The 13001-nt window shown below is 48.8% G+C and overlaps 1 protein-coding gene across 2 annotated transcripts in view; it reads right to left on the bottom strand.

Annotated features, from left to right (window-relative positions):
• Positions 1-13001, bottom strand: part of CACNA2D2 (calcium voltage-gated channel auxiliary subunit alpha2delta 2) — a 430484-nt gene that overhangs the window by 19135 nt on the left and 398348 nt on the right. For both annotated transcript variants that reach the window (XM_072650522.1, XM_072650523.1), the window contains 14 exons: positions 10594-10644; positions 10203-10302; positions 9382-9540; positions 8201-8308; positions 7714-7792; positions 7079-7128; positions 6254-6343; positions 5920-5991; positions 5377-5451; positions 5182-5256; positions 4968-5039; positions 4468-4539; positions 4267-4328; positions 2292-2368 (listed from right to left, as the gene is read on the bottom strand). In XM_072650522.1, coding sequence (XP_072506623.1) covers positions 2292-2368; positions 4267-4328; positions 4468-4539; positions 4968-5039; positions 5182-5256; positions 5377-5451; positions 5920-5991; positions 6254-6343; positions 7079-7128; positions 7714-7792; positions 8201-8308; positions 9382-9540; positions 10203-10302; positions 10594-10644 — 1142 coding nt within the window. The remainder of the gene's footprint in view (positions 1-2291; positions 2369-4266; positions 4329-4467; positions 4540-4967; positions 5040-5181; positions 5257-5376; positions 5452-5919; positions 5992-6253; positions 6344-7078; positions 7129-7713; positions 7793-8200; positions 8309-9381; positions 9541-10202; positions 10303-10593; positions 10645-13001) is intronic.

Below are 13001 nucleotides of genomic sequence, written 5' to 3'. Positions count from 1 at the left end.
TCAGAGGGAAGAAGGAGCAGAACTGGGGGGTGGAGGTAGAGAGAGGTTAGTTTGGCCTCGGGCAGGACTTGGTGATGGGGCAAGCAGGGGTGTGGGGCAGTAAGGGGGAGGATGGGGTGGTTAGGGGAAGGGAAGATTGGGAAAGGGGTGAAGGGTTGAGTGTGCTCGTTCTGAATATACTTGCCCTTCAGTTTGCTGATTGACACTGTGAGAATCCACCATAGAGAGAAAGCAAGGAAAACAAAAACAAACACAAACACAAACAAAAAAAAAACAAAACAAAAAGGGGGTTGGGTGGAAAGGGGAAGGGGCACAAACAATATTTTATTCAATGGCCATTTGAATGAAAATATTGTGTATCATAATCATACTCAAAGGAAACCTCGCAAAAAACGACATGAGAGAAAGAGAGAAAAAACTCAAAGGAGGAAAGTCCCCAAGCCCCCCCAGGAGGCAGGCCCCACCAATGGGGGTTGGGGGCAGGTGCACTGGAGCCCCAGAGCCCCAGCCACCCCTCCCAGTCACCCCAGGGGCAGCAGCACACAAGGCAGTGGGCAGGGGTGCAGCACAGGCTCAGGAGGGAAAGCTTGTCACCCCCACTGGAGAGGAAGGGAGGCAGGCATTGGATCCGTGGGGCTGAAACATGCAGAGGAAGCCAGCGACAAGCATAGGGAGGGAGGGTGAAAAGATATGGAGATAGAGTGAGTGAGAGGAGGGGGAAAGGGTGAGAAGAAGGAAAGAAGGGGTGTGGTGGGCTAGAGAGCAGGAGGGGGAGGGGAGTGAGAGAGAGAGAGAGAGAGAGAGAGAGAGAGAGAGAGAAGGTGAAAGTGAGGGACAGGAGGAAAAGCAAGGAAGAGGGGAAGAAGACAGAGAGGGGAGGGAGACAGGGAAAAGGGGGGGCAGAGGGAAAGAAAGAGAAAGAAAACTAGGGAGAAGTAGAATGACAGGGAGAGAGGAGAAAGTTAAGAAGGGGAGTCAGGCAGGGAAAAGGAGGGACAGAGGGAGAGGGTCAAGAAAAGGGAGAGAAGGAGAAGGTAAGAGAAAGAAAAAGAAAAGTCTAGGAGGGATATTAGTGAAGGGAGAAAACATAGGAGGTATATGGGGAAAAAGGGAAGGAGGGAGAAAGTGAAGTCGGGAGGAGAAAGTAAGGGAGAGAGTGAGAAACAGAAAGGGGAAGAGAGAGGGGGAAAGACAATGAAGGAGGCACTGAACAGAAAGAGAGGGCAGAGAGGGAAAGTGGGAGAAGTGAGGGAGTAACAGGGGAAGAAAGGGAGGGAGAGGACGGACATGAGAAAAAAAGGAAGAGTATGTTAGAAGAAAGGATAAAATGAAGTCAGAGAAAGAAAATGAACAAGAGGAAGGGGAGAAAGGGAAAATTGAGGGTGAAGGTAAAAATGAGGGAAAAGGGGAGGACTGTGAAGAGAGAAGGGAAGAGACAAGAAGAAAGAGGAAGAAAAAAGCAGCGGAAAAGACCCAGAAGGGATCAGGAGAAAGGATGAAAGCCATGATGGCTAACATTGATATAGCGCCGACATATTCCAGACGCTGTGCTAAGTGCTTTCCAAATATGATCTTATTTGATCTTATCCTTACAACAACCCTGGGAGGTAGGTGCTATTATTATCCCCATTTTATAAATGAGGAAACTGAGGCAAATAGAAGTTAAGTGATTTGTCCAGGGTCACACAACAGTGAGTGTCCGAGACTGGATTTGAACTTCGGTTTGATTGACTCCAGGCCCAGTTCTCCATCCACTGGATGCCCCCAGAAAGGGGGCAAATGGAGAGAAACCAGCTTGCTTCCCTCATGGGTCTCTAGGGGGAAAGTTAAGAGCCAGACAAAGTTCAGGAAACAGCGTGTGTGTGTGTGGGGTGTGCGTGTGTGTGGTGGCAGGCCAACACAGAAGTACATGAATGATAAGAACCAAAGAAAAATCATAAAAAGGATGATCTGAAACTAAAGTCAGAGAAGAGGAGAATCATGCAACTTTGGGCTGACTTTCCAATGAGCTGGCTGCTCCCAGCCCCCGGCCCTGCCAGGCACCCTGAAGTGAAGGGCAGGCAGGGGGCCTCCCTCCCTTGTGCTCCCCTCCCGGCCCTCCCTTGAATCCCCTCCACTCTTCAAGCACCCCTTTCAGCTTGCTTTGCGCTGGGATGCCCCCGGTTTTTCTTTGAGCTGAGCAGTGTGAGTTTATGGTGCCTGCTGCTCAGATTGGGCTGGGGCTGAGGGGCCAGGGGCAGTGGGGGCAAGGAGTAGGAGGGGCAGCAGGCACAAGTGGAAAGGCTACTTACACTTGACCTGCAGAATCTGGTCACTGAGGTTGGCTTGTAGATAGAACGTGCTATAAGGGGGCAAGACCAGCCCAAGGCTGGGGGACACAGAGAAAAGAGGGGAGAGTCACTCACAGGGGAAAGTCCTAAGAGGTCCCATGCTGTCCCCATTTGGGGAGGGAGTTCTGGGCTGGGCCAGGATGTCTATCCCAGTTTGGAACTCCTCACCCTTAACTGAAATGCCTCCTTCCTGGGATGGCATCTGGTCATCTCTGAGACTAGGACATTAGGAGCATGGTCCACCTGGGGACAGGGCAGCTGCAGCCCATGAGATTCCTGGGAAGTATCCCAGGCTCATTCCCCACCCCCCCAACTCAGTCCGGGATTCTGGGACTCTCCTTTCGCATTGGTGGTCTTGCTTTCAAGCTCTCTAAGCGACCCTCTGGAGCACTGCCTCCAACGAGTGATCTGCCCACTGGGACTCCAGACCTCCTCCCCCAGACCCTGAAGCAAGGTGGGAGGGAGGCCTCTTCCCCTTCTAGCCTGCTCTGGCAGGAAACTTGCGGCAGACTTCGAGAAGACACTTCAAGCCATCTGCTGGTGCCTTCTCCATCTGTGTAGTAGCAAATTCACCAGAGAAGCACAGTGAACACTTGTCAAGGAGCTAGGTGGAGGGGGAATCCCAGGTGTGATGTTGCGGGTGGGAGAGATAATACAACTTGACAGTTGTTGGTCTGTCACAACAACCTATCGTTTGGGGCGCCAGACCTGTGTGACTTGATGGCAAGTGTGGGGGAGTGTGACCATGTGGGCTGCTCCTCGGGATGTGATAGTGCAGGCTCATAGGCTGGCCAGGACTGGCTGAGTGGAAGTGATTTCTAGGGTACCATAACATGGTTTCTATTTGGGGTGTAGTGATGGATAGAGCCTGTGTGTTAGGTTAGATTGCTTCATTGGGACAATAATAAATACTTTAAGGCTTGCAAATTGCTTTCTTTTATCACAACAAGAATATAATACAAGAATGTAAGCAATAGAAGAATTATTTATCCCAATTTTATAAAGAGAAGTTAAGTGACTTGCCCAGAATCCTGAAGTTTAGTGCTCCATCCCCTATGGCACATTGTTTCTCCACAACAGCATGGTGGATAGGTGGTATTGAGTGGGGTGATCGGATATCTGGGGTGGGATCACATGACTGGTATTTAGGTGGAACGATGCAGCTTGGTATGTGGGGTGGAGCCATGTAGCCCAATATCATGGGTGCCAGACATGGCCAGCAGATCCTTGGGATGTGATGATGTCATCCTCTGCATGGGGTGTGTTATACACTTAAGATAATACAGCTTGATACCTGAGATGTGATCACACAGCAGATATCAAGTACATGATTATATGGCCTGAAATGGGGGTATGGAAATAGTCTGATATCTGGTTGACAGCTAGTGTTAAGGGTGTGATGGGGGTGGTTGGAGGTATGGGATATGAAAATATAACCGAATATTTAGGGTGTGAAAGCAAAGTCAATGGGGCTGCCTGTCACCCATCACAGCTCATGGAAGGCCAGCCTCACCTGCCTGCCAGCTCAGCCTTGCTTGACCCATTTCCACTCAGCCCAGGAACTGGATGTCAGGGAGAGGCTAGAGGCTTCTGTCTCTGGATCACTCTAAGTATTGTGTGTGTGTTTGTGTATGTGTGTGTGTGTGTATGTGTGTGTGTATGTTCAAATGTGTGTTCAGGAGTGGAGTAAGCTTATTGACCTGAGGTAAGAAATGTCTTCGGGGCAGTAGGAGCTTCATGCAAGCTGTGGGCAGTGGAGGGGTGAGAGAAGATGGGAACAGGACAAGACCAAGTGGAAGGACCACCAACCAAAGGGAACTGAAGAGGTTGAAGGAGGAACCTGGCTCCTCTCCTAGAATCCCAGGCTTCTGAGATCTCTTCATACATATCCCTTCCCTACCTGTCCCCTGAATCCCACCTTTGGGGCTCCCCTCACCTGTAGTTGGTACTTTTGATCGGGACCCAAGTATAGTTCCGAATTACTTCATCAATGTATCTCTGGAAGATAAAAGCATGAGTTCAAGGGCATAGGCAAGTGGGCAGGTAATGGAAGCCTCTTCCCTTCCCCCCATATTTCTTCTCCCCTTTTCCCCCACCCCTGCCCCATCTTCCCTCCTTTTCTCCCCCCAAATTTCACCTCATCCAGGGATTTGATGAGAGTCTTGATTTGTTTGTGCCCCTTTTTTCCATCAATCATGCTCTTTCGGATCTAAGGGATGGTAAGGAGAAGAGTGTGAGAACAAGGCAAGGGATAGGGATAATTGCTGAGGAGCGCAGACTGTGTCTCAAGAAGAGGCTGTTTGCAGTATAGGGAACTGAGTGGGACAGGAAAAGAGGGGGATGTTACATGGATAAAGTAGGTAGTCAGGGAATGGGGAAGCTGGAGAGAGGAAGTCGGCAACAAGTGGATGAGGGGGCAGAGAACTGGGGTACTGCTGAACAGGTGATTATTAGAGAAAGGATGGGAGAAAAGGGAGAGCTGAAGCTTTGAGGGATAAGAATTGAGGAGAAAGGAAGGTAGGACAGAAGAAAAGGGAAATGAGAGGAGTACAGGAAACGAGGAGGCTAGGGGGTGGGTGCTGAGGGACAGTGGGGACTGGTAGGTGCTCTGGGGCCCAACGATGGTCCTTCTCTCACCTCCTCCTTGTTTTCATCTTCTAGTTCAGCATCTAGGAAGTCTAAAGTCACTGGTTCCCGGAAATTGGTGATCTGAGGGAGAGGGTCACCACTCAGTAAGACTCCTGTTGCCCCCAAACATGCTTTCACCCCTGGCTAGCCTTCTTTGCCAGGATCTGGGTATCACCCTTTCCCTAATGTGGGACTGGCAAAGGGGCAGAAGGTTCTTTCTCACCTGGGGCTTCAGATTGGGGTGGAGAAGGACATAGCCATTGAGGTCGATGGAGAATACATAACCATTTGCACCAAGCTGGAAACGGAGATTGGAGAGTCATGTTTTGTCCCCTGGCTCAAGGAGGGTTGGTAGAAGGAAAGAGAACATGGGACTAAAACACGTCTTCCAGCCCAACTTGAGGTCCGATTCACTTACCGTGTAATTTGGTGTCAGCTTCTTGATATCGTTCAGAGCCACATCAATGCCCATCACACCCAGGATTAGCTGGTTCTGGGGGCACAGATTTGCCAGGGTGAGAGCCTTGGGCATCCACTCCACCTTTGTCTATCCCCTGATGCTTGGGCCTCATATCTGGCTTTGTGTAATACACCCATACCCTTACTTGTCCACAGCTTACCCCTCTTTCCCATCCTGAGCCCCAGACAACTGTATCCACAGGTACAGATCAGAACACACTCTTCACTCACAGGTAGACTTCAGCCCTCACACTTACCCACAATGCCCCCTCCGACAGTCTCGGACAACTCCACTCTCCAGGAACAGACCTTCTCTTCCCTCCTCATCTCAGTTATACAGATAGATATCCATTCTACCTCTCTGCCCAGACTACCCCCCATTCTCTCCTCTCCACACCTTGGCATGCACACATATATATTACATACATCCCACTCCACCATGTGCACTTTCCCCCCTCACATGTTTGCACAAGCTCACGCACACATGCATCCACACACTTGCCTTCCTCTCCCCACTGCCATCCTGAGTCAGGTTGAACACAGGGAGGGTTCCAGTCACGACTAATCCCAGGCCCTGTGAAATGGGACAGGATAATATGAATTTTGTGATGCAGCTTCCTCACTGTCTGCTCCTTACTGGGGAACAGGTCTTGCCTGCCTACAGTCCTCCTCCCTCTCTGTTCAGGGCAGGGAATGAGTTCTAGGGCCTTGGCACAGCTGAACCCCATCACTCCCTCCTCCCTGGAGCACCCTAGGGCTGCTTGCTTTCCATCAAGGTCTCTGTGGAGCTGGCTCGACCCTGACGGAATGACAGATGTGGTGTGAGTCTAGCTTACCAGAGCATCTTCATACACATTGGTCCACTGCACCTGCTTGGCCTCGTTGCCTGCAAGGACCATTGGCCTGCCCAGAACATCCAGGTACTCCTGTGAGGGAGGGGCAACATGAAGGTGGAAGCAATTGTAGGACTTAGAGCGGAGAGGGACTATAGAGGTCACCTAATCCAACTTTTATTTTAGAGGTTAGAAAACTGAGACTGAAAGGGACAAGTTACTTGCCCAAGGTCATGAGGCAAAAAAAAAAAAGCAGCAGAATTGGTATTCACATTGTCTTAAAATCCAGTTCTCTTTCCACTACATGTGCTTGGATCTCTGCCCTGATGGCAGATGAGCTGTGACCTGGATATTCACATCCAGGGTCTTGTCCCTCTGTCTCTCTTTGAACAGGTAGGGGTCCCCAGCTATTGATCCTGGTGTTTCTTGGGTGGAATGATCCACTCCAATGGAAACGGATGGCTAGATCTGACCAGCAGATGGCACTCCCACCCCATGGTAAGTGGTTGAGTTAAATCAACTGAACCTGCCTGAGGCCTAGACCCTGAGGAGTGATTATTGACCTAGGGCCAACTTTGGGGAGCTCAAGGATGCTGAAAAGTGTGTGTGTGTGTGTGTGTGTGTGTGTGTGTGTGTGTGTGTCTTTTGAAGAACTGCGTTCTAGGAAAGGAGCACCTAGATCCTGTTGGGAGGGTTGCTGGGTTCTGGGATGGGTCTCTTTCCAGGTTTTTGCTTCTTTTAGAGTTCTTGAGTTCCTCTATTTAGAGAGGGTGTGTAAGATATGGGGAGTAGGTTGAGGGCTTGAGGCTATAGTCCCTGTGAGCTTACCTGCGTGTTGATTCGGATAGCCCCAATGGAGGGGATCTCAAAATAGTAACCTGTAGGGGAGAAGGGAAGTATACTTTGGGTTGGGGTAAGGAAGAGGGTTTTTCCTGATTTTTGTTGAGGGTCATGCAAAGGGCAGGTGGGTATCCAGGTGGTGTGTGGGGTTGCAAAAGGTGTGTGTGCTCGAGGAAGGGACAACTTGAGTGGGTGTGGGGCATGCCTTAAGAATAGACCCCTCTCTGTGCCTGTTCCCTATAACCAAAAGCAGGCACATCCCTCAGCTCCAGCTATGGATGAGACACTGCTGGGTCATACAGATAGGCAAATGGACATATGGACAGAAATATAGATAGATATAGAGTGCCTCCCCACACCTACAGTGATCCTCGTCCTCACTTTTGTTGGGGGGCACAACAGGAGACAGTTGTGGGCTCATTAGAACATTTAGAATTTGAAAAGCCCTTAAAATAATTGAGTGCAATCCTCTTACTTTATGGCTGAGGATAAGACCCAGGAAAGGGCAAGGACTTGCCCAGGGTCATAAGGTACCCAGCAGAGCTCAAATCCAAATCCAGTGTTTGCCCAATACACCATGCTGCTATACTGTGGCTCAGGTCAAGGCAGGACACAGAGGGTACCTTTATTGGCACAGGCCATCCACTGCAGGGGAGTGACATCATAGTTGTGCTGTCCGACAGAAAAGGTGAATACTCGAACCTGGGGACAAAATAGGGGCTTATGGGAGTCTGACTCACTCATAGCTTGGTCAGGGTTGAGACTCCTTCCATGTGGGGTGTAGGGTAGGCTAGTGGGGATGATTTCTCCTCATATATACATATATATATACACATGGATACAGGTATGTATGTACATTCATACACATGCCCAAAGCTGCGGGACCAGAGGAAGCCAGTTCTGAGAGCAGAGTCAGAGGAGCTTGGAGGGAGGTCATTTAGGTGCTCTGAATTCCATGGGCACGTCATAAGTGTTAGTTGAATGGAATGAACTTTGGGATGTTGTTACCTGACCATCTCAGCTGCCACCCCTTTCCCCCTTCTTTCCCCTTAAGAGAATGCGTGGGTGTTGTCCCTTGTGTCCCTGATGGGGGACTTCTGTGTGCCTCACCGTCCTGTTGGGCCAGTTGTACTTCTCAAACACATCCTGCACTCGATCCTCTCCTCCATCGGTGAACATCATGATCATTTTGTTACAGTTAGCTCTGGTGATGTTGGACTGGGCCAGTCAGTGGGAAGGAAAGGAGGTCAGTTGTACGAGGTTCCCTCATGGCTCCCCTTCAGACCTCCCCCTATCCTCTCACAGGATGCTTCAGCTAGGGACTCCTTGGTATGAAAATCTTTCCCTTCCCCTACAAGAATGACTTCAGGGACTGAGACACCCAAGGGTCAACCTGTCCCAACAGGCTACACTGGGAGAGGAGGTGGGTGCAGAGAGCATCATTCTACCACAACCTTTGGACTAGAAATGATTTCCACCTTCATTCTCCCATCAAAATGAAACTTCTTCCACTGAAATTATCCACAAATGTCCTGGCCATGTTATTACTCCTATTATGATGAGCCACCCATGATGCTGCCACCTAATTTCTCCCAGAGAAATAAGCCCCAGGCACCCTTTTCCTGGTTTTTAAAAAATTTCTTCTGAACTCTGCCAGAATCAGAAATGAGATTTTCCCCTACTGCTAGGGCTACAAGTCTAGTCGTCAGACTCCAGCATCTCCCTGTCCCCCTCAATCTTCCCATCTTTTATTAACTCCTTGGGGGATGGACAGGGAACTAGCATCATGACCTGAACGCCTTCTCACCTCCCAGCTCCCTGAGGGAAGTGCCTAACCAGCTATTCCTGGGGAGGAGAGATCTGGTTTCTACTAGAGAGGACTGGTGAGAAAGGGGCTGCAGGAATGGGAACATTTGTCCTTCCCTCCATTCTAAGCCATGACCAGCCTTACAATAGGCCCATCCATTCTGATTTCCCTGGTGTCACCAGCTAGACCCCAGAAGCAATGTTCCACATTCTTCCCTCCCAGTAGCAGGGGTGTGAGTCCTAGGGATGGTCCCCTCACAGACAGAGAATGGGCTCTGGGGAAGGGTCATCAGTGACATCTTCCTTACTGCTTTCTTAGACTTTGCAGGCCCAGTTCCCTTCTCTCCTTCCTTCCTTCCCGAAACTACCATCCCCACGCAGTCAGCATGGCAGATGTGGATGTGCCCTGGTGAGGGACTGAGGCTGGGATGAAGATGTCAGTTGTGGTCAGAATCTTCTCTTTCCCTGAGCTAGGTGGGACTCACATTCTGGAGCTGGTCAAAGGCATATTCAAAGCCAGCCTTGTAACCTGTGGTCCCTTTTGCCACCATGTTCTGCACAGCTTCCTTGAAAACCTTTTTGTTCCGCACGTTGGCCTGAACCAGGTGGTTGAAGCAGGACACAGGCTGGGCCTTCTCATTGAACTGGGGGAGCAGTGAGAGGGACATGAGGTTACTGGAGGACATTGGGGAGGATGAGCCCTCTGGAAGGGGCAGAGTTAGAAGAGGTCTGTGGGAACACTCAGGATTATGGAGAAGAGGTTGAGAAAGGCTGAGAAGGCAGGAGAGTCAAGGGGGAGTTGGGTTATTTTCCCATGAGAACATCTGAGCGGGAATAGGGTTAGTAGGAAGGTGAATTAGGAGAAGTTGGTAGGAGAGTGTCCCTCCTTCTCTTTATCTGCCCCTAAAACCTTGCCCTTCTCACACATGCGTATTCATTTATCCTGTCTCTTCTCTCCCTCCCTGGCTGCTATAGTTGGTAACACAGAGGAAAAATCCCCCCAACCCCAAACAAACAATCACCCCAAACAAAAAATAGCAAGGACATCTTCAATACTTGAGTTTTCAGAGTAGGAAGGAATCCCCAAGGCTCTGAGAGCCCTTTGGCCAAGTGTTCTGTGTGATGTATAGGTATCATGGAGGAACCAGTGATTCCCTGGTTTTAAGGGCCAAGACTAGTCCCTTCTCTATGGCAGGCCTTGATTCCATGATCTGACCCTCATCACTCTGACCTTGCCAAGGGGGCCTGCCTTTGGAGGGTTCTCTGCCCAATAGGGGATCCCCATTCCCAGGTTCGAGACACTGACCGAGGCAACATTGACGTAGTCATCATCAGATAGGGTGTCCAGCATCTCACAGACAGACGTCTTCATCAGCCTCAGGGTCAGGCCGCTCACACTGCCACTTCTAGGGGGCAGGGTATAGATATGACTCAGGCACTCTTCCCCTTTCCCCCATTTTAGGGTTGGACATCAGTTTTCTGGTAGGCATTGGGGTCAGGGATTTTGCACAAGGTTGTGGGGATCTTGGGACTTTAGGGAGGATTCCTAGAATGGCATTGATGGAATTGAGGGAGGACCACTAATTCAGTGGTCTACAGGGTCCTGATGCCAGAGGGGCCCATGAATTCTGGCTCTGCCCCACAGGCTAGAGGTACCCTAGCTCCTGGGAAGGGCCATTCCCTCACTGTTCACTCACACATCCACGATGATGACCATGTCCTTAGGAGAGGAAGCTCCTTGGATGTACCTGCCCAGGAGAGAGGCTGAGGTCAGGGCAGAGAGTCAGGGAATGTTTGGATAGGGGTGGAAGATGGATTATGGGCTGATTTGGAGAAGGATGATGGAAAAGATATTCCAAAGGCTCTAGCCACTCCCTTTGCTTACCTACTTAGCTCTCTGCAACCTGGACTTAGGGCACCTACCTGGATTGAATGGTATCTTGCAGGTAAACAGGGGGGCTTCCTCTGGCTCTGAAATCTTAGATTTATGCCTGTTACCCTTCAGGAGTTCTCCACTTTCTCTAATCCAAGATTATTATTTTTCCTGGTAAGCCTGTTCTTTCTTCTGCCACCATTTACCAAATCTCCCACATTCAATCTTTGCCTTTCCCCTTTCTCTCCCCTTTTGAAGCCAATTAGCTGTCAGCTTCTCCTAATTCTACGTCCACTACATCATGTGTTGTTCCTGTCCTCTCTGTTCCCATTGTTACCATGATGGTTCGGGTCCTCATTACCTGGACTATAGTAGTAGCTCCCCTAGAAGGTCTGTCTGGTTCTTCTCTCTAATTCATCTTTCATATCTCTGTCAGAACAATCTTTCTTATATGGAGATTTGATAGATCTATGTATAAAAAAGATCGCAGGTCTTTTCAGCTGTATCTCAGGTCATACCCTTCAATGTACTAGATGGGAGGGGTTCCTAACCTGGGGTCCATGAACTTTTAAAAAATATTTTGACAACTGTATTGCATTTCCTTGTAACTGGTTTCCGTTGTAATTTTACATATTTTATTTTATGCATTTAACATTATTTTGAGAAAGGGTCCATAGGCTTCACTAGACCAACCAAGGTGCAGAATCTTGACTCTATGCTCAGGCTAAACTGGTCTACCTTCTCTGTGCCCTCCTGGCCCTGCAGCATCCTCTTTTTGCCTCTTTGCTTGGGGTGTTACCTCTGTCTCCTTCCTACCTTCTGTTGAATTTCTAATTATCCTTTAAAGACCAACTCAAATACTACCATCTTCAGGAAGCCTTTTGTGATTCCCAGTGGCAGTAATGATCTCAAATATTATGTAGCACTTAGTTTGCATTTCTCTGATGTACTTATTACATAACATGGTGTATTATCACAGTTTTGTCTTATTACTTTTTAGGACTCAGAGCTCCATTGTGGAGAGGTGTCTTTCCCAAACTTTAGATCTCACCGAGCTTTCAGTATGATACTTTCTACACAGTAGATGCTTAGTGTTTGTTAGGTGAATTAAAGATGCTATTGGGGGGGGGCAGGAGAGCCTGAAAAGGGGGTAGGGAGAGATGACCAGAGACATATCTAAAGGAATCATGAGGTAGGGGAGAGAGACAGAGAGAGACAGAGATAGAGAGAGAGATAGAGAGGCAGAGAGAGAGAGAGAGAGAGAGAGAGAGAGAGAGAGAGAGAGAGAGAGAGAGAGAGAGAGAGAGAAGAAGAAGAAGAAGAAGAAGAAGAAGAAGAAGAAGAAGAAGAAGAAGAAGAGGAAGAAGGAGAAGGAGAAGAAGAAGGAGGAGGAGGAAAGAATAAAGAGAATCACAGAGAGACAGAGACAGAGATAGGGACAGGAAGAACAGACCAGACCAGAGCTCTAGAGACTTCTGGCTACCCATGGCATCACGGGTCTTAGGAGGTCAAGCGATGTCTATAAATTCAGTTCCTGCATGTTGATCCAGCTTGTTCTTTATAGGGCCCCCAGTGATTATATTTAACATTTTTTGTCAATGACTTGGATAAAGGTGTAGATGGAATGTTTATGAAATCTACTGATGATAAAAAGGTAGGGGGAGAGCTAAAGAACGGTTAACAGGGTCTAGATTCAGAAAGATCTCATCCTGCTAGAACAATGGGATAAATGAAATATGATAACATTTAATAGAAATAAATACACAGCTCTACATAGTTTCAAAAAATCAATCAAATATCGGGTGGGGGAGGTGTGACTGGGCAACTTATTATTCTTGTGAAAAATGGCTCAGGGTTTGCCTTGTCCGTGTCATAGGGGAACCAAAAAGCTGCTGAGATCTTCCACGGCAATGAGAGGCACACAGTGTGCTGAACCATAAGAAGCTACTCCGTAATTTTCTGTCCGTCTTAGACCACATCTAGAACGTTGGATTTGGTGCTGGGGAGCACGTTTCAGGAAACACATATATAAGCTGGAGTGGATCCAGAGGAGAACAAGGAAGGTAGTGAAAAGACTGGAGAATGTGGAAAGTGTGAGGAATGAAGAGGATTAGTTGAAGGTACTGGAAAGCTACATTGAGCCTTCATGTATATAGGAGAGGTATTGATCTTGTCAAATATCTGAAGTGCTTTAATATGGAGGAGCATGAGATTGTTGCATGACCTCAGTAC

This window comes from Notamacropus eugenii, chromosome 1 (genome assembly GCF_028372415.1).
Source record: "Notamacropus eugenii isolate mMacEug1 chromosome 1, mMacEug1.pri_v2, whole genome shotgun sequence".
NCBI lineage: Eukaryota > Metazoa > Chordata > Mammalia > Diprotodontia > Macropodidae > Notamacropus > Notamacropus eugenii.
The sequence above is the reverse complement of the archived record's forward strand: the minus strand, read 5'-3'. Positions and strand labels throughout refer to the sequence as shown.